The following is a 19,745-nucleotide window of genomic DNA, read 5'->3' on the forward strand; positions in this document are numbered from 1 at the left end:
CTATGCATGTTTGAGGGTGTACGGTTTATTTGTTTTGTTATTTAGAGCCAAAGCATCATAATCAATTCAAATCTCTGGCGACTGTGGCTGGGGTGGGTCCAGGGATGACATAGCCACTTTCTTCTTCATGCCTTTCTGCTGTTTGGTCTTAATTTGTTTTCAAACCATGACCACAAATTATTTTTTTAACACTGAAAAAGATGGTTCAATCTTAGAGAAAAAATGACATATACTTAAAAACAGAAATGGATTTGCTGCCTTTTCCCATTCCCGTTAACTTCTCTAAGGTGTCTTTGGGGAGAGCGTCTGAGCTCTGAAAGGGGAATACCTCCTCTGTCTCCCACGTGCTGAGGCACTGAGGCACCTTCTCCCCACAGCACACTTTGGCAGTGAAGCCACGACCAGACAGGTGCCTGGAGAAGCAGCTGGCAGGGGCTGTGTGTGTGTGCCAGTGGGGGCTTAACAGAGAGTGGACCTTGGACCTTTGCTTTTCTCTGCATCTATTTTTCTTTCTTCCAGCAACAATATCCCCAGTTCTTCTCTGGACCCCCCCACCCCCACCCCGCCAGCTCTTTCCATATGTGCTTTGAGTGAAGTTAAAGATGATCCAGCTCCAGGAGAGGGCACGTGATTTCCTCCTGGCCAGGGTAGGATATCACCCTAAACGTGGTGTTTGGTTCAGGGATGGAAATGAGTCAGTCCCAGGACATTTGCTCAGCTGCTGAGGGAAGCTCTCTCTTTCCTTCTGGGCTTGAATCTTGTAGGAGCTGGCATCCATTCTGCTTCCATACTGCCCCTGATGATAAAATCAACATGGAGAGGAGCAGAGTGCATTAGCCTCTAGATTAGCCCCTGAAGCTGATAGACTCTTTCTGGCCTTTTACAGTGATTAGACCCAACTAACTCCTTTCTTTTCTTAAAGCTGTTTGAGATGGTTTTTCAATCAATTGCAGGCTAATATAGTGGGCCCAGAGACAAAGGACACTCTGGGGAGATCTGACTGGGACCTGCAAGTTCATCTGTTAGACTGGGTCCTCTCTGAGAAAAACTGGAGGCCTCACCAGTGCTGGCCCTGGTCAGCAAGTCTCCACCCTGAAAGGAGGCGTCAGACTGTCAGAGCTGAGTGGCTCCACAGGGCCCACAGTTCAGGCTCACCAAGCACCCTCTGGCAAGACCGGTTTGCCATGTGCTTTCCCACTGGGAGACGTGGATCTTCCACTGTAAGCATTCGGGTCTCACCGTGGTTGGGTTTATCTTGCAAATAAACCTTGGAGCCTGCATCAGTTCGCCATCTCCTGTGCATTTTAGTTACTGCAGCCACTCTGAGCAATGCTCCCCATCTCCGGGGACCTTGGCAAGTCCAATTGCTGGACCCACAAAGTTATGGTCCACATCCTACACCGACCTTGAGTTTGAATTCCAGACACGCCTGCAAAATAGACACCACAGCCACATCAACAGGCATGGCCACCTCTTGGTTGTCCATCTTCGTTATTTATCCTCCTATCCACTAGCCAATACATTTACTAAGCATCAAATGAGAAGTATTTTGATTGCAAGTGACAGAAGCCTAACCTTAACTTAAGCAAAAAATGAACTTATTGGCTCATGTACCTGGACTAGATCATAGGATAAAAGGGAAAACTATCAAAATCAGGATTTTGGCACCTGGTACCAAGGCTCTGTCACCAAGACGATCTCTCTTCATCTCTCTCTCATCTCTCCATGTGTTGGGAAGATGCACTGGCTGCCACCAACTCATACTGTCCCAGTTTAGGACCCCAGTGGTATGAGAACTCTTCCCACATCCACATAGCAAATCCCAGGTTGGTTACATGCCCACCACTGGGCCTGAGGGTCAAGGTGTTCAGAACAGAGGAAGGAACTGCGAAAGCCTGTGAGTGGAAAAGACTCAAAAGCAGCCCCAGTTGGCGGCATGGGGGCAACATGATTTAGATTGGAGTGGCTCACAGCCTGGCAGGGAGAATGCTATCTTTGCTGAGTGCCCTGATGGCAGGAAAGGGGCCCGGAGCCTGAGGAGACAGGAACCAACTCTGCTGGGAAGCCTTCCCTGAGAAGGCCTGAGGTGGAATCTGCTCCCCTCCTTCTGGCCACCCCAATTCCCCAAGGGATGGTCCTTCCCTGCTCTCAATACATCTACTTCATGCAGGGCTGACCTCACACCTGGCTGCAGGGAGTAAGACCAGAGCTCTGGTCAGGCCAGTGAGAGCTGCCCTGGGTTCTTGCTAAAACGATGAGGAAAGAAATTCTCAAGAGGAGAAGCTGGTAGAATCTACGCCTGCCTGTCGTAGTGGCCATCTCTCCTGCCTGGCTACACAACCTGTGTGAAGAAGCCAGTGGGGAGGAGAGCAGAGTGAAAGGTGGAGGGGTGAGATTGTTCTGGATGGCATCTTATTATGCCTGAACTTTTCAGTTATGTGACACCTGAATATGCAAATGATCTCTTTCTGCAAAAAGTCTACTTGAGTTGGGGTTTTATAACAATGCAATGGGAAGTCTTGGCTCACATGAAAGGCACGATTTGGATCTGCAAAGGTGAGAGGCTTTTCTAGGGTTTTCTTCAGATATTCAGAAAGAACAGGACGTGCACAGGCAGGGCCACCACTGGTACCCTCCCTGTGGGTTCCCCCAATCTATCAGATGGCCCCCCAAAACTCTGTCCCTCCCTGTACATACATGCAGCTCCTGTGTTGCTTATGTCCTCTCCTCTTGAATCTGGACTGGGCTTTGATGCTATGACTAACAGACTCCTGAAGTGACATCCTTCAGAAGGCCTGGCAGCTTCCACTTGCTCCCTCGTGGAGCCCTGGGTTGCCATTCAACAAGTCCAAGATCTCCTGCCGGAGAGAGAAACCACAAAGAAAAGCTGAGGATGAGATACAACACAGAAAAAGACCTCACTGGGGGCACCAAGGTGCCAGACATCCAACCCCCAGCCACCATCTCACTAGAGGCATGAGAGCCCAAGTGAGACCAACAGAATTGTCTAGCTGGGCACAGTTATGTCTATCATGAGCTATAATAAACTAGTTTACACCACTGAGTTTTTTGTTATGCGGCTGGACGTCCCCTCCACCATACATATTGCGCCAACCACAAAAAGTAGCTCCCTCTGGGCAGCTGAATTATAAAAAAGGGACCCCTCTGTCCAGGCTGGAGCACAGGTTGCCAGGGCACAGCACTCACATGGAGGCAGAGGACCAGCTGGATGTACAGCAGATTGCTTAACCCTAGACTCAGTAGCCTGGGTTTGGAGGATACAGAGGGATGCCCACAGGCCAGTCTGCACTTGCTCTTTTCAACCCCTAACCCCTGCTGCCCTGTTCTTGTCCAGTGTCCTATGGCACTAGAGGACTGGGCTGTCATGTTGATTTCTTGGAAAATGGCAGGCAGGAACCATCCCCAGGCCATGCTGGGGAGAGACAAGCACAGAACCTCGGCAGCCTCTGTCCCTCAATCTTTTCCTTGCTCTTCCAGCTCTACCTTTGCCCCAACAGCAGCCACCCGTTTCCATATACTCTAGCCCAAGACAGCCTTTGGTGGGGGTGTCTTACTTTACCGCTATTGCTACTTACCAGAACCCATTTCACTTGTATTTCTTCAGGGTTGATATCTCAGGGGGGAGCCCATCCTAGTTTGCCATGTAGATGAGAGGATGGCTACTCCTTTTCCCCTCATGCCATGCCTGTCTGCCTCTCTACTGGATTTTAAGTCTGTTGGCTGTTTCTCTTGCCTCCAGACTATGAGCTTGCTCGGGGCAGAGTGGGGCCTGCTTCATCTCTCTGCCCTGGCCCCAGCACAAAGCCTGGCCATATAAGTTAAGGTGTCCACCCCATCGTCAGCCAGTCCAGTCTTTCCTCTGCTCGCCTTCAGTCACCACCTGAATAGAACGCCTCCATGTCTGAACGCAGATGCTGACGATTACTCCAGCTAGAATCCCACCACACGAACCGTCCCTCAATTACTGGACTGAATGACCATTGATGGAGCGCAACGGGCCATTAAGTAATTTTTTCAGCATATTTGAGGGAAGAAAACTCATATGACTGTTCACGATTGAATGTCTCATCTTTAGGCAAATCAAGATACTGGCTAAGGTCAAAAGTCTGAGAGCTAGTCCATGTTTCCATGTGATTGACAGGCAAAACGGAGGGGAGGAAGATCAAAGAAAAAGAGGGAAGAGAGGAGACAAAAGTGAACAGCCCGAGACAAATAAAAGAGAGCTGGATGAAAACCAGAGCAGCCGTTAAAAAGAGGAAAAAAGAGAAGTGACGGGAACGACGGGAATGAGGAGAGCGGGAAGAGGAGCGGGAGGGAGGGCCGGGAGCGCGCCGGGCCGGACCACCGTCCCCAAGGGCGGGGGTGGAGGGGCGGGGCCTGGGGCAGCGCGTGCAGGAAGAAACCCCTCCCGGCGCCGAATGGTTGCGCCCGGTGGCGGCGGCCAATGGGCGGCCGGGATGTTGGAGAGGCGGCGGCGGTCGGGGCGCTCGCTGGCTGGGAGACGGCGGCCGCCGCCATGATGCTTGTTTGCTTTCAATGAAAGCGAGGGGGGCGCGGAGGAGGAGGCGGCGGCGTCGGTGGCGGCGGCGTCGGCGGCGCGGAGGCGAAGGCGGCGGCGGGCACAGCGAGGAGGGCGAGGCCGGGGCCCGAGAGGGCAGGAGGGCATAGTGGCGGCCGGTCGGGGCAGCTGAGACGGGCGGCTGAGGCGGTGGCGCTCGGAGGGGGAACAAAGAGCGGCGGCCGAGGCGGCGGCGGCGGCGCTGCGGCAGCGGGCGGGACTGGTATGGTGGTTCCACAGGTCAGACCCCGCTGCACTCACAGGGAGGAGGCGGCAGCGGCGGCGGAGGTCGGCGCACCCCGAGAGGTGAGCGAGATGGCCCAAGCCCGCCGGGCAGCTCCCGCACTGGCTGTTCACGGGCCCCGCTCGGTCGTGCCCCCGGGGCACGCGGGGAGCGGGCAACTTGAGCTTGGCGAGCGGCGGGCCCGTAGCTGGGCTGAGTTGGCGGCTGTTGAGGCCCCCAAGATACGTTGCGATCGCGCAGCGCCGGGAGTCGCTCCCCCACGCCCAAACCGGGGGTGGGGGGCGTTGATTGACGGCGGGCGCGGCGGCGCGCAGGGGCGGGGCGGGGGCGCGCTGGCCCTCGGACCCCGGCGCGGGTCCCCGGGAGGAGGCGAGTCGGTGTCCGAGACTCGCGGCCGGGATGGGTGGCAACTTTGGAGGAGTGGCTGTGGGATTGCGCGCTGCAGAGTGTGGAACCTCGCAAAGCGGGAAACCGACTGTTTACCCCCTCCCCCAAAAGTGTTTACAATTCAGTTTAACGCAGATTTTGGGGGAGTGGGTGGGAATGACATGGTTAAAGAATCGCTTAGCACCGAATGAAAAGATTTATGGTATTGCTAAGGTAAGGACTCGGAGTAGTTCTAGTGACTTGAAGCAGTTTTCTCCAGTAACCGGAGTTCGTTCTCTCCCCCTCTCCCCCTCTCCCCCTCCCCCCTCCTCCCCCCTGCCCCCCTCCTCCCCCCTCCCCCCCTCCCCCTCTCCTCCTCACACTCCCCACAATACGGAAACTTTTTTCTTTGACTCTTCCTCCACCTTCCCCAAAGAGCCTGCTAACTAACGCCGGTAACCTTTTTATTTAACTGTTACTGCAAATGACAACATTGTGAATGGTCATCTTGCTGGACCTTCCTGGATTTGTTATTGTGTTAAGCTGACATTGTTTCAATAATCTGCTTGAATTTGAGTTCCCATATTTACCTGTTTTCCAGGTGGATTGTCCTATTAGTGCTACTGCGGAATCTTCTTGCTTCCTTGTTTCTGGGAATTTAATTTTGAAGAGAAGAGAATTTTGGAGAGGAAGTGAAAAATAAAATGGCATGTAATAACACTTTGTGTTTTTCACAATACACTGACTGGGATTTACCATTCCAAACCAGTTTTGTAGGTTGTAGGAGCTGATACAGCCGTTGGTCAAGGTTTTGAAGACTTTTTTTGGTAATTGCTGTCAGCAGTTGTCACTGTCTTTAGAATGTCATGACTTTTAGAATAAAAATTGCTTAATATTTTTAGACGAGTGATCTAGTCCAGTCGACTTGCTTTAAACAAAATATTTGAGTAAGTGCTGATGAGGAAAGACCTAGAAGGTTAAAGTGACTGGCCCAAACATATTACAGTTAAGAGGGACCAGGTTGTGTATGAATATGAGAGCAAATGAGAATGTAATTGCTGGAGAGTATAGTTCTTTGGGGAGGGCAGAGGGTGTTTTAATGGATTGAAGTTATTTGAGGTAGTTGAGTCTGGTCAGTTCTCAGGTGAACATGACAGTGAAATGGTCAAAAACGAAGATGTGACAAAAGTGTCTCGATCAGTGGTAATGTAAATGAAGAAGCCCTTTTAAATGTCTGTTTGATTTTGTAGGTATCTTCAGGTATCTTAAATCTTGGGGGCAGAGTACTGTTACTGGGAAATTTCAGACTAGTTTCTTTTAAAGAGATGAGGGTGGTTATAGAACTCGATCCTGACAACAAATAAAGGTGTTGTAGGAATCTACCTCCTCTACCTGTAGTTTATAAATATGTGCTTTGGTTAATACTTAGGCATCGTGCTATACCCATATGAGCCTTATTATATTCTTTAAAGCATACACCGTTTTCATATGCAACGTTTTCATATGTAACGCAAACAGGAATAAAGGCCCAAGGACTGCTCACAGCTGAGGGTGGGGGCGCCGACATCTTCAGCACACTTGTACTTTTTCCATGTGCAAGGCACACTAGGGAAAGCTCTGCTTTTAAAGTGTTTATCACTTTGGAAAAGTCTAAATAGGCTCAGCTAAGAACATACTCTAATGGAGAAAAGAAAGACGTGGATTTGTGGGTATGTAATGCTATTAATTACACTTTTGTTGTGGTTGGAACTTAATGTTACTGTCTTGGGAAAGTTCCAATTTTAATTTTCAAATCCTTAGCTTCCACAAAATCTTTTATCCATGTACTTTTTTCTTTCATCTTAACTGCTGCTCATTTTAGGAAGGTAGCCATTTTAGGACAGTGTGATTAACAAAACACTATGTATGTGAAATTAAGAAATGCTGAATAAACTGTAAAACTTACTGTATGCATAGCCTGTGTTCATTAGAGTACAATGAAATGCACTATATTTTGGTATTTGAAGTAGTAATTAAAGAGGAGAAGGTCGTTTGCCTCTAAGATGGGGCCTCATTTAGGCTGCCTTAATCTTACTCCCTCATCCCTTTATATTTTCTTGATAGCTTAAGTTACATATCGAGGAATAGTTATGCTGGACCCTGAGAATGCAAAACTGAATACTCAAGTTTCTGCCTGGGTGTAGTTTAATAGGCTTAGTAGGTGTACCAAGTTCTGTGGGAGAATAGAAGAGAAAATGGTTGTATTTGTGGAAGGTGTGGAAGCAGTTTACAGAAAATAACAGAGAAAAGGTGTTTGTCCAACTGGGGATAAGGGGTCATTTCAAACAGAAGGAACCATGGGTGCACTGAGGTGCCAAGTGTTGGGGTGAGGTCAATGGTGAGATGTTACCGGAATAGGGAGACTGACTAGAGATGAACCTGCAAAAAAGTATGTCTGGCCTAGATTTTGAAAGACCCTGCTTGCTAAGCTAAAAGTGAGGTTTATATCTTTATCCTATAGAAAAGGAGGGAGCCAAAATATTTTTAGTGGGGGCATAAGGTGATTTAAAGATCACTGTCATCAGTGTGGAGGATTGAGCCAAGGCCCTACATGTAAAAGTCACATTTGAGATAGTGTGGAGTGAGTGGTTCTGAATCTATTTTTAACTTGGGTATATAGTGTCTTGTGTCTGGTCCCTTTTCTGTTGGGCTTGAGGGCTCTGCCCAATTGCTCTGTAATACGGGGTAATTTAAAATAAAAATGCCAGGATGTTTTGGAAGAAGTTAAAGGAGTCAAAACAATGAAACCCATAAAATCGTACATGTGAAAGTTTCTTCTGAGTTAGGCTCAGGCAGACTGTGGAACTTAAAGTGGAAAAATCAACCCTCTGCTCACCGGAAGCGAGAGCCACCAAGCTGAAAGGTTATGATGACCCTGATGGTCTGTTGAGATACGGGTTATAAACATTTCATGAACTTTGGGGGGAAAGCAGTTTTCTCTCCAGTAGCGTACTGGTTAGAATACTGAAATTTTCTTAAAGGCTAAGCACTCGGTAGTCAGTTCTGCTGTAAGGGCATGTGGGTTCCTACAAATCATGGTATGTAAAATTGCAGTAAAAAGTCAGTGACTTATTTGTAAAAAAGGAACCTGATAAAAATGACAGCACAGTTTTACACGTTAAATGGTTAAACAATATATAAATGCTCCAATGTGTAGAATTTTCCTTGAAAAAGACCTGGTTTGCTTGTGGAAATGGGCATAAGAGGGGTTGCTGCTTGTGAGTTATTATGAAGTGGTGGAAGATTTAGCTGAACTCAGAGGGAATGTTATAACACCACCAGATGTGGGTGAATGTGTCTCATAACACGCAGAACTGATGTAGTTGGTAGGTGTTTGAGGGGTGTGTGTGTGTGTGTGTGTGTGTGTGTGTGTTGTATCCACACAGCTCCATTCATTGGGGTACAGTGTTTTACCTTCATCCAGTGTTTTTCACAGATAATTACACGTAAGCAATTGGGAATTTTGAGTTATGCTCAAATTCCCTAATTTATCAATCACATTGGAACAAATCCACATTTTCAGCACAACTGATCAAGCAGACCTGATTGTATTTGAATACAGCACTTTGAAATAGTGCTGTAAACCTCACTTCCAAAAGTCCTTGCACACCCATGTGTCAGGCACCATATATAGATTTGCTGTCCTTATGGGGCTCGTGGTCTTTGTCCCATGTGGGTTTAGAGTGGTGTAGAGCGAGTCCAATGAACCAGTAAAGCCCTCATCAGGTTATGTAATGATGAGGACTATACAGAGCGTTTGGGGCATGCTAAGGAAAGGGCAGCTAACTTCTGCTTGGGAAACTTGAGGGAGTCGTCTCAGAGGTCCTTGAGCTGATGTGAAGGGTGAGCAGGTTGTCAGGCTGAGTAGGGCATTACGAGGAGGAGGAACAGCATGTGCAAAGTCATGTCACGTACAACTTGGATGTGAGGAACTGAGGGGTGGCCAGAAACAGTTTGTGAATAGTCTTAGGCTTGTTCTTAAAATGTTGGGACTTCCATCTATATATAATGGGGATCCATTGAGTGTTGAGGTTGAGGAGACACGCAGGGGTCAGGAAACGGGTCAGAATTCACTCGAGTCCTTGTGAGAGGTCAAAGACATCAGCGTAGGTGCTGGAAAAGCATAGGATAAATATGAAAGATACCACCAGCTCTAAAAAGAGGAAGGAGCTGAGTATGATTCAGAAGTTCTTTAGCTTGGGGAACTATTGGTATGATTTAACTTGGGTAAAAGAGGACCAAGAGCAAATTTGGACAAGGAAAGTGGAAAAGTATGATTTTGATTCTAAGTTTGATGTATCTGTCGGATATTTGGGTGGGTATGTCTGATGAGTGTCTGGACCAGGGAGTGGTTGTGGGGGGGGGGTTATACATTTGGTCATTAAGTAGTTGGCTTTGGATTTAGGAGATCACTCAGGAAGAGTGTGTGAACAAATGCTTTTCACCATTTTGGGGGAGATGGATCCCCACTTGAGAATCACTTGAGAATTCTGGATCCAGTTGAAGAGAAGTATGCACACAAGTGTGAAACTTACTCATGGACCACAGGTTAATTTAAGAAGAGGAGAGGACTGAGGGGGCACCCGTAGGAACAGCCAGCTTTTAGTTTCAGACAGGATGGCAGTAAAGAGGTGGGAGCAGGGGAGAGAGCAACGTGGCGAAGGTGCTAAGGGAGGGAGGTAAGAGCGCTCAGAAGGAGGGAGTTTTCAGTGGAGACAGACGGTGCTCAGGTTTAGGGGAGGATGAGCTGGGAGAATGGATTGAGAGGGCAGTTAGGTGAATATGAGCAGAGCAAATTTTTCTGGGACCAGAGTAGTTGTCAGATTGTAGTTTGGGCTGGGAGCAATGGGGAGGTTAAAATGAAAAAGGTGGTAGACTGCTGTTTGGAAATGTTTAAAGGGGAAGAGAAGGAAAAGGGGTAATAGTTTAAAGAGGAGACAGGGTCCAGAGAAGGTTGGCACCTACTATGTTAGTTGTCAGCCTTTCTGTTTGCTTTAAATCCAAAATTTAGGAATAAATTCCTAATATATATTGTATGTAGACTTTATATTTTTCCCTGATATGTTGGTTGAAATGATTCACTTTTTATTTGGTCACGTAAAATTATTTGTGGAATTTCATGTGACTTCAAAAACAGTAAATTCTTCCTTGCTGGAGGTAGAGATTATCTGATGTAAAATCACCTTGTTATAACTTTGCCTTTAGTTACTAGAAGACTAAAATCGACTTTTTCATGTTCCCTGTACTAGGTTTTACTTGCATTGTGCTCAACAGCTCAAAGTTCAGTTAAATATTTGATACAGTTTAAATGTAGAATATAGTAGCAAAGACCGGAATGTCAGGCATAGTGATTTCCAGAGTATTTGCTACAAATATATACTCAAAAAGTAAACGTGGTGATGTAGCAAAACAAAAATTAAGCAATGGTCTTTGTATCCAAAAAGAGTATTACGGTGAGTCTCTAGATACATCAAGAGGCTACGTATAGATTTTTTTAAACTAGGCAGATTTTGAGTGAGGGGTGTGGGGAGACAGACTAAAAGAAGATATTAAGAATCCCTGCTAATTAAAGACGAAACAGAAATGAAGACTTATTAAAATTAAGTCAGAATATTTGCACTCAGCTCTTTGGGGGACAAAATCTTTTCTTCCCTAAAGATTGTGTATAGTTGTATGTAAACATTGCAGGATCATAAGGCAGTATCTGATGAAGCTCACTGCCATGTTTTAGACTAATAGCTTCCTTTACACATTTGCACCTAAAATTGTTGAAAGTGAAACTAGTGTTTGGGGGACATCTAAAGAATTGTCATTTGGTTTCTAATTTTAGGGAAACTTACAGAAACTCAGACTTAGTCACAGATAGATAGTCACAGAAAGAAAAAATAACCGTTGAATGCTAATGATGTGATAGGCACTACGTTACATGCGTTATTTCGTTTAATCCTCACCCCAGAATTGTAAGGTAGGTATCATTTATAACTGTGGAAACTTTAGCCTCTTTTTGACTCTGGTTTGTGTTCTTAATGACACACTGTACTCCCCACTCTTCCCTCCTGACACACACACATCGTGCTGTGGCTTGGAATGGACCTTTGATAGAGATTTGATAATACAGGGAGACCCAGTTGTTGCCACACATTTATAACCACTTGCAATAGTGGCTGACCATGTCGACATAATAGAGGTAGAATCTTAATACTTGTGATTCTCTTTTTGGTTATGGATCAAAAGCCATGAGTCCATGTAGGAATACTGTTCTTGCTGGTCCAAAATCCAGTGTTAAAGCATCTCACTATTTTAGGAAAAGGCAGTCACTTGCACATCTGGCGTCAGAAAGCCATGCAAAGCAGAACTCTTGAACACATTTGCTGTCGATTTCTTTCCATGAAACCTCACTCAGTAGCTTTCAAGCAGTATTCTATTGTTTTTAAAGGCCTCTCGATCATTTGTAAGCTCAGCATTTCATGAATTTTCTTTCTTGGTTTTAGGGGGAAAAGGGACTAATGCGTCAAAACTAGTATGTACGGATCTCCCAAGTGATTGCATATATGAATTAGCAACGAGAATAAATGTTGAATCCCTCAAAAGGCCAAAATTCCCACTAGATAGTGGTAGCTAGAATATGATTCATTGTGAGATGGAGAATCTGGCCAAACAAAAAGAAATGAAAAGATTTCTGTTGGCCATCATTTGGTGCTGAAGCTGCAAATAAGGTGGTTGTTGCTTGTCTCAGGCGAAGGAGCAGATTTAGGATCCACGGCCTCCCTAACCATTCCGATCTTGGTGAGGTTTCACCACACAAATCATGGTTTTGACTTAATATCCTGCATGTTAGTGGGCACTCAACTTTGCTGATTCGATCACAAATCTTGTTTGTGTGTGTGTGTGTTTCTCTCTATGCTTTATATTTGACCTAACATATAGAAATTAAAATTTCTAAGCTAATATTTGTATTTATTTTGAGGTGGAATTTGTGGATGACCTATACTTGGTGTACCTTCATGGTGGTTTTGAGTTACTGGGTTGAATGAAATTTGAGCATTTTGGAACTTCAGAATTGTGGTTGTTGCAGTATACCGTGTGCTTTCTTCCGACTGTGTTTTATATTCACTCATGTCATTGGGTGCAGACACATGGTAGGAACTGCACTGAATAACAGTCTAATAATAAACAGTTAGGGGCTGTCCGTTATGGGCTGGGAATGGTGGGTGCCGATGGGTGTGCCAGTCTTTCCTTTTTAGAGCTTGTGTCGACTGCTATGGCTGCTGTTTAGCTCTGTTTGGAGGAATATTTTACTATAATCTAAAAATCTGTTTTTGCAGAGGTCTTATTGATTGGAAATTTTAGTTAAACCAATTTGGACTGAAATTTATTTTTGTACTACTTGAAAAAAGGATTTAAGGAAATTGTGTATGAGATTTTTGGGGGAGGGGCAAATGGCTACCTTAAGAAACCTTAAGTTCTTAGAAATATTACTAAGACGTTATGTGCCTTTTTCATTCTTATTCTCTTATGAGTGTATAGTAGTTTTCCAGAGGCTAACAATGTGTAATATCTGATCAGAATGAATTCAGAGCAGATATGCAAATACAGTTGTCTTCTAGTCTGTCAGACATTAGAGATTTGCAAAAATATAAGACTGTGTCACTGCTCACGAAATTTTACTTTGTTTTTCAAAATAGTTACTTTTCATAAAAATGTTTAAAATGCGATAGATTTATTTAATGGGTTAACAAATATTTTTAAATTTCTTATTTCTAATTTCTACTATGATATCGATAGACATACCCCCAGAAGTGAAAGCTCTTTGAGGTGCTCGTTAATTTTTGAGTGTACAAGGGCCCTGAGATGATAGTTTGAAGTCTGGCTGTCTTAGAATATTAGGCAGAGTTGGGGAGAGTACAGGTGGAGAATAGCTTGGAAAAGATGATACATCTCAGGAGGAGACAAGGGCTCGTGGCCTCAGCCCCTTAATTTTGGGAGCATGAATATGAAATCTTGGTTTTAGCAATAAGAGGATCCTAGAGGGTTGTGGGAGGCAGTGGTGTAGTAGACAACAGCTTTGCAGCAAGGTTGTCCCACATTCAAATCCCAGCTCTAATATTTGCTAGGTCTCAGTTTCCCCTCCTGAAATAAAATGAGGATAGCATCTACCTCATGGCTTGCTATGAGAATTAAATTGAGCTAATCAGGTAAATTATTGCGTAGTGGTTGAAAGCACAGACTTTTGGATCAGACTTGGATTCAAATCACAGTTCTGGCGCTAGTATCTCTGTGACCTCGAGCAAGTTACTCATTACTCAATCTCTGGACCTCCCTTTCTTTCTATAAGGAGAATCATAGCATTTACTTGCGGGAGTCCTGTGGGTTCAAATGAGGTTGAGGCCTGTACAGGACCCGATAGGCCTGCCAGGTGGCAGGTGCTGCCCTGTCACAGGCTAGGCAGGGACATAGCCTGGCGGTTCCCTCATGTCTTTGAGGGTTGTCACTACGATGGCGTTTATACAGTTTAACCTTTAAGTTTGTCCCTTGTTTTGTATCCCAGGCTATACTAGGACACGTATTCTCAGTCTTCCGTCACTAAGGTCCTTTCTGTCTGGTTTCTCTAGATCAGGGGTGTCCAAACTTTTTTCAACGTTTTTCACCAAGGGCCATATGTGGTAAAATACACAAACAGCCGGGCCACTCACTCGAGGTGAAGTACGTATTGCCTCACCTGGTTTATTTAAGTAAACGAAACATATTTTTGGAGTTTGCTGCGGGCCAATTAAAAATGGATTGCGAGCCTCAGTTGGCCTGCGGGCCGCAGTTTGGACACCCCTGCTCTAGATTTTGCCTTCAAGATTAGACGCCTAGTTATTAGTTTTTATTCCTGGTATGACCGGCACTGCTTTTGTTAGTACCGTGTTTCCCTGAGAATAAGACTGGGTCTTATATTAATTTTTGCTCCAAAAGGAACGAAGGCAGAGTGGGGGAGAGAGAGATCTGGGAGATCCCAGAGTCTGCCCTGGGAAACAGAGTGGAGATCATAGGAGAGGCAGGTTTGAAGACCAAGATGAGTTTCACTTTTTAGTAAGATCTTTCTAACACCCTGATACGCATTAGGGCATATTTTCAGGGGATGTCTTAGGTTTTCATGGACAACAGTCTACATTTATTCAAATACAGTCATGTCGTCTTCTTCTGGAACATCGTCATCACGTACTAAATGCATCCTGGCTGATGATCTTAACTGGGGCTTATTTTCAGGGTAGGTCCTATTTTGGGGGAAACATGGTACACTTGTTTCTTACAAAATGTTTACTTTTTTTTTACTATCACAGCTTCTCCCCTTGAGTTGGTATAACTATTCACCGAATACCAAGGTCTGAAGATATAAAAATATGTAAAATAGAAGTGCAAGGCGCCTATATTAGAGTAGGTGAGATACGTATAAAAAATTAAGGTGGGGTTAAAAAATGTAACAGTAGAAATTATCTTCAAGGTTCAGAATAACTCAAAGCAGGGAAAGATAAACAAATTATCAACAAATACCCAATCCTTTGTTGGGTGGGATAGGGAAGCAAAGACCTTTTTGATTAAGTTGGATATTTGAGTTGGCATTTGAAGTATTACCGGAGTCCCTAAGGTTTGGGGGGAGGACGAGGTCGGACATTTCAGGCAGAAGCCGTGGCTGAGGGTGAGTGGGAACCTAGGAGAGCAGATGTGAGGCCTGGAAAGGCACCAAGGGCAGGTTATAAATACACCTCATTTGTTTTGTAAAAGAGCCCAGGTTTCCTCTCTTCAGTTAGTTCCCATGTCCGAGCTGCTTTTGTATCAGCTGTAGTGTTAGATTTCAGGGGTACACAGGTGAAGGGGATGTGGGGTTTTTAGTTCCATGAGGTAAGGAGCTGTGTTTTTAGGAGATAACAGTGGACAGAATCTGGGATGCTTCAGAGTGGGGGAGAGTAGAAGAGAGAACATGGGTCTGAGGCTGTGGGAGTGGGTCAGGTGAGAGCTCAGGGAACGAAGGCAGAGTGGGGGAGAGAGAGATCTGGGAGGTAAAGTGGCAGAGTCTGCCCTGGGAAACAGAGTGGAGATCATAGGAGAGGCAGGTTTGAAGACCAAGATGAGTTTCACTTTTTAGTAAGACCTTGTTTCTTTTACTTTACTAGCTTTTTATTCTATCCCTCCTGAGCAGTTCACATACCTTGCTTTGAGAGATTGTAATGAGTTGTAGGATATCTGCCATTGTATCATTATCTATTGTAATAGTAGCCCTGAAATCCCGAAATCCGCAGTTAGGATTCAAGTTTACAGAGGTTTTTATTCTTGTTTGTTTTGCCACAAGGGCACTAGTGATAGACATTTTGCCACTAAGGACAGCTCCTAAATGACGTTTATCATCCGTGTAAACTTTTTAACTGGCCAATTGTGGGGATAGAAAGAAAACAAATGTGATGACATTGAGAGTCAGGATGATTTGAGTTTTAAGTGAGATGTAGAAGTATCTTAACTGCATTGAGGCTATAAAAAATACCTAGGCAAGCGAGCCAAGGAAGCATGTTTCAGATGTATTGAATTGCTTTACGATTTTTCTTGCTTTTTCTTCTGGATCATAAAGGAAAAGAGTGTTTAGACCCGTTCATTACTGTAATGTGCTAGGACCAACACAAGACACTGGGAGATACAGACTGGGGGTGGGGGGTGGGGGGGCGGGTAGGTGCTGTAGTAAGTCTCTGATGTGCGGGGAGGGGGGTGTTGTGAGCTTGTGGCTTTGGAGGGCTGCAGAGGCTCTCAGGGACCTGAGTTAACTTGAAGGGCCAGGAGGAATTTAGGGTGCCGGTTGTCTTTGGTGAAGGAAGGCATTAGCACGTATTGAAAGACTGTGTCTTAGCAGTAGGTTTGCACTAATTAATTTAGGACTTTATAGGGTGGCTGGAGCCATCTTAGGTTTTTAAGCAGGAGAGTGACACGAGCAGGCATTGATCAGGAAGATGGATGTAGAGGAAATCATTTAATAGTTGAACCTGGAAATGAGGAGGGTCTAAATTAATTTAAGTCACTTTGAAAATGGCGAAGACGGGTTAGAAATCCTGAAGATGTAAAAAATCAGTCAGATTTAGTGAAAAGTTGGATAAGACCTAGTGAAAAATTGGATTTGGGAGAAGTAAATTGGCACCAAGGTTAGTGTCACTGCGTTTTCATACATGCCCTGACTTGCCACTCTGAGAGGAGCCTGGCCAGTCCAATGAAAGCATCTTTCTGCACACAGCTTTATGTCCCTCCCTCCCTCCTTCCTTTCTTCCCTCTGCCCCACTTCTTTTTGTTTCTTTAATGTTTGCGAAAGAAGTAAAGCACAAAGAATGGAGGAGAAAATGTGAAAAGCATGTCAAGGAAGAGAGATGTTTAATTTAGCATTTTATCTTGTCAGTTGAGATTGGCTGTGACTCATCCTTATTTCCCTTGAAAAAAATCTGGCCAATAGAATTAAAATAAATTATGTAGCTTCAGAGTGCCTTTTAACAAGAAATATTTTTGTACATGACCAAAATAGCATGATTGCATAATTATTCATTAATATTGTAAATATGAGCTAAATATGAAATGTTTCTCAAGCTGTCCACAAAATGTCCTTTATTGCTGATTTGTGGATCCTGTATAGGGACCATTCGTTGCTCTGATTATATCTCTTAATTCTCTTCCAATGTAGAATAGTCCTGACACTAGCTTGTTGAAGGCAGACCAATTTCCTGCAGAGTCCCGCATTCTCATTAGGTCTGATTGCTTCTTTGTTGTCATCAGGCCCGTTCCTCTAGTTCTTAATTAAAGTTACGTTGTTCATGGGTACTTCATACTCCCTCACATCAGGAGACCCACTACCTGGACCTGTCCCAGGTAGCAGTTGGAAAGATTGATGAAGAAGGGAACAATTTATTTCTCCCTTAAACACTTTCCACCTTATGGTCAGAAAACCATCTGGGTGGTGGTGGTACCTTAGCATTAGCCAGTGCCAGTGATTCATCTAATGGTCGGAACCCAGTTTGTAATCCTTACTTAAAAGGGAGTCAGTGGGAATTACAAAATGCTGTTACTTTTGTTGTTTTTAATTCTATCATTCTTCATTTATTAGCTGTCACTCCTTTGTAAGGCAGGACTTTTCCTTCAGCTGGGGCTGTTTGATTGCTCTGAAATACAGTGCCTGCTGAAAGGATAAACCCTTACAGCTTTCTCTTTAGTTACCAGTTTCCTTAGTTTAATAGCTACCACAATTGTGGCTGATTTGTGCCCATGGCCTTCCCCTCCCCTCTTTTCCCTCCCTCCCCCTCAGCTCTCCCTTTCCCCACTCTTGCTTTCTTCTTCCCTTGATTATTGCGATCTTTTCCTCTGCTGCCAATCCATCTTTTAGATCACTGCCAGCTCTGTTTTCTGCAGCACTAGATAACGATCACGTGATCCATAAATTTTTACTGATTCAATGTATTTCATTTCCATTATAATTGATGCTTTTTGTTGAAATTGTCACAACTTTGGCCAGTGAGGACCCCTTCTTAGTTGGCTCCTGTATTGTGTTGCATCATGATGACCCCATTAGACTTAGCTTTTTGTCATTAAAGGATGTCCCAGGATCATTTTATACAATTCCTGCCCCAGACTTGTAATTGGCCACTTTGCAAACAACTTTATCCAAGTCAAGGATTAGGAGGTACTATTCCAGAGGTAACATTGCTTCTAGAACACTTCAGTGGCTACTTAGAAACAAAAATCTTGAGTTTATATTGATATTCTCAAGTCAGTTCTACTGTTGGTGTTTTCATTTAATTTCCTTGATTTAGAAATGTTCTCTTACCCTGAAAATCTTGGTTCCTAACATCAACATAAGTATTTATTTGCTTAATTCTGCAATGTGAAGTAATTCAGTATAGTACCAAGTAGTTTATTTAACATTCTTTTCACAACTGCATGATTTTCCATAGTATGGCTGTACAGTAACTGATGTAACGCTATGTTCCTATTGATGGTTGTTTAGGTTGTTTGTATTTTTGGTCATAAATAATGCTAAATGAGTAATTATATAGAAAAAGTACATGGGTCGTATGTTTCCTTAGTAATTGCTTGTCTGAAAATGCCCTTTTGTTAGTCTTCACACTTGACCAGGTGTTTGAATATAGAACATTTTTTAGTTGAGGTAAAATTTACATAAAATAGAATGTATGGACCCTAAATGTACAGTTTGAGTTTTGGTGACTATATATCACTATAAACCACACCCCATTTAAGATATCAGATATGTTCATCACTCCCCATAAGGTGAATTACCGCTATAGATCATATAAATGGAATCTCTTTGGGATCTTTTTCATTCAGGATAATTTGAGATTCATGTATATATGTGTATATGTATCAATAGTTCATTCATATTGCTAAGCAGTAGTCAGTTATGTGGTTATATCATAGCTTGATTATCCTTTCACTGTTGATGGACATTTATTTTATATAAATGCCTTGTTGTGGACATACATTGTTATTTCTCTTGGGTAAATACCGAATGGTAGATTTGCTGAGATACAGGTTAGGTAATTACTGGCTTAGATATTATGCTAGTTATTTCTTTTCTTTTTTCTTTCCATAAAAACATGTTTGTTTAATTTTGCCTATTTCTGCCTTTTGTGTTAGTAGGAATAACGTGTATACATTCTTCTGTGACTTGCCTTTTCTGCCTCAACCTTGTTTTAGAGATTCTAATTTCAAATAGTTATTTTCTTCCTATTACGTCTACACTCTACCTTTTTATCTCAGTTTGTCTTGTCCCATACTTATTTATTTGTAGTTTTTATGAGTTTCATTTTAACTTCTTTAAGCATGAGAAGCCTTTTTGTGTAATTCTTTTCTTTTTTGTATAGTCGTTCTGTGTGTGTGTGTTGTGTTCGACATTGGGTGCTCTTTGTTGACTTGCTTTTTGTTCAGTTACGGTTTGGATGAGTTCTTAAGCAGCTCTGGGTTTCCTCACAGAGACATTTTAAAGGTTAAGTACAGATGGGCTGGGGAAGAAGCAGGCATACCTGTTGGCTGTGGCAATTATGGTTGGTAATTTCAACACTGGTGTTTGAGATTACATATCCTTTTCCCATGGAGTGGATTCAGATATTTGTCCCCAATTTTGATTGAGCATAAATTTTATTTCCTGACAGAAAAAACTGACCTGAGGCTGTCATCCCCTTTCCTTATGCTCCTGTCTCCAGCAGCTGTTTCTTTCTACTTGTAGCCAGAGGATGGTTAAAATAGATTTAATTTAAGGTCTGTAACTAGGGAACTGTTAATCTATTTGGGGTTATGGGAGCGGGGAGGGGGGGTAACTTTTTTCACTGGGCCTTTGTGGATGTCTTCATTCCAGTCTGCTTCCTTAGTTGTTCTTGTCTTCTTTTTTCTTTACTGTAGATTCTGATAAATCCCTGTGAATCCTGTCACTGTCCTTTCACTGTGTTATATCCATGTGTGTATACACACACACACACACACACACACACACACACA

The 19,745-nt window shown here is 43.9% G+C and overlaps 1 protein-coding gene and 1 long non-coding RNA gene across 6 annotated transcripts in view; one reads left to right on the top strand and one right to left on the bottom strand.

Moving 5' to 3' along the window:
- Positions 1 to 585: 585 nt before the first annotated feature.
- On the bottom strand, positions 586 to 4,259 carry LOC117016875 (uncharacterized). The gene is made up of 4 exons (XR_004421983.1): positions 3,597 to 4,259; positions 2,698 to 2,858; positions 1,240 to 1,429; positions 586 to 796 (listed from the first exon to the last, which is right to left on the bottom strand). It is a non-coding gene; the product is annotated as an uncharacterized LOC117016875 (long non-coding RNA).
- Positions 4,260 to 4,720: 461 nt separating this feature from the next.
- The window catches only part of CNOT6 (CCR4-NOT transcription complex subunit 6), a 54,597-nt gene continuing 39,572 nt past the window's right edge, over positions 4,721 to 19,745 (top strand). Inside the window, exons 1-2 of one of the 5 annotated variants that reach the window (XM_033096224.1) lie at positions 4,721 to 4,885; positions 5,791 to 5,900. In XM_033096224.1, coding sequence (XP_032952115.1) covers positions 5,894 to 5,900 — 7 coding nt within the window. In that variant the 5' untranslated portion in view covers positions 4,721 to 4,885; positions 5,791 to 5,893. The remainder of the gene's footprint in view (positions 4,886 to 5,790; positions 5,901 to 19,745) is intronic. The other 4 variants (XM_033096221.1, XM_033096223.1, XM_033096225.1 and 1 more) reach the window with 4 other exon arrangements.

Source organism: Rhinolophus ferrumequinum, chromosome 24 (assembly GCF_004115265.2).
Source record: "Rhinolophus ferrumequinum isolate MPI-CBG mRhiFer1 chromosome 24, mRhiFer1_v1.p, whole genome shotgun sequence".
In the NCBI taxonomy this organism is placed as follows: Eukaryota; Metazoa; Chordata; class Mammalia; order Chiroptera; family Rhinolophidae; genus Rhinolophus; species Rhinolophus ferrumequinum.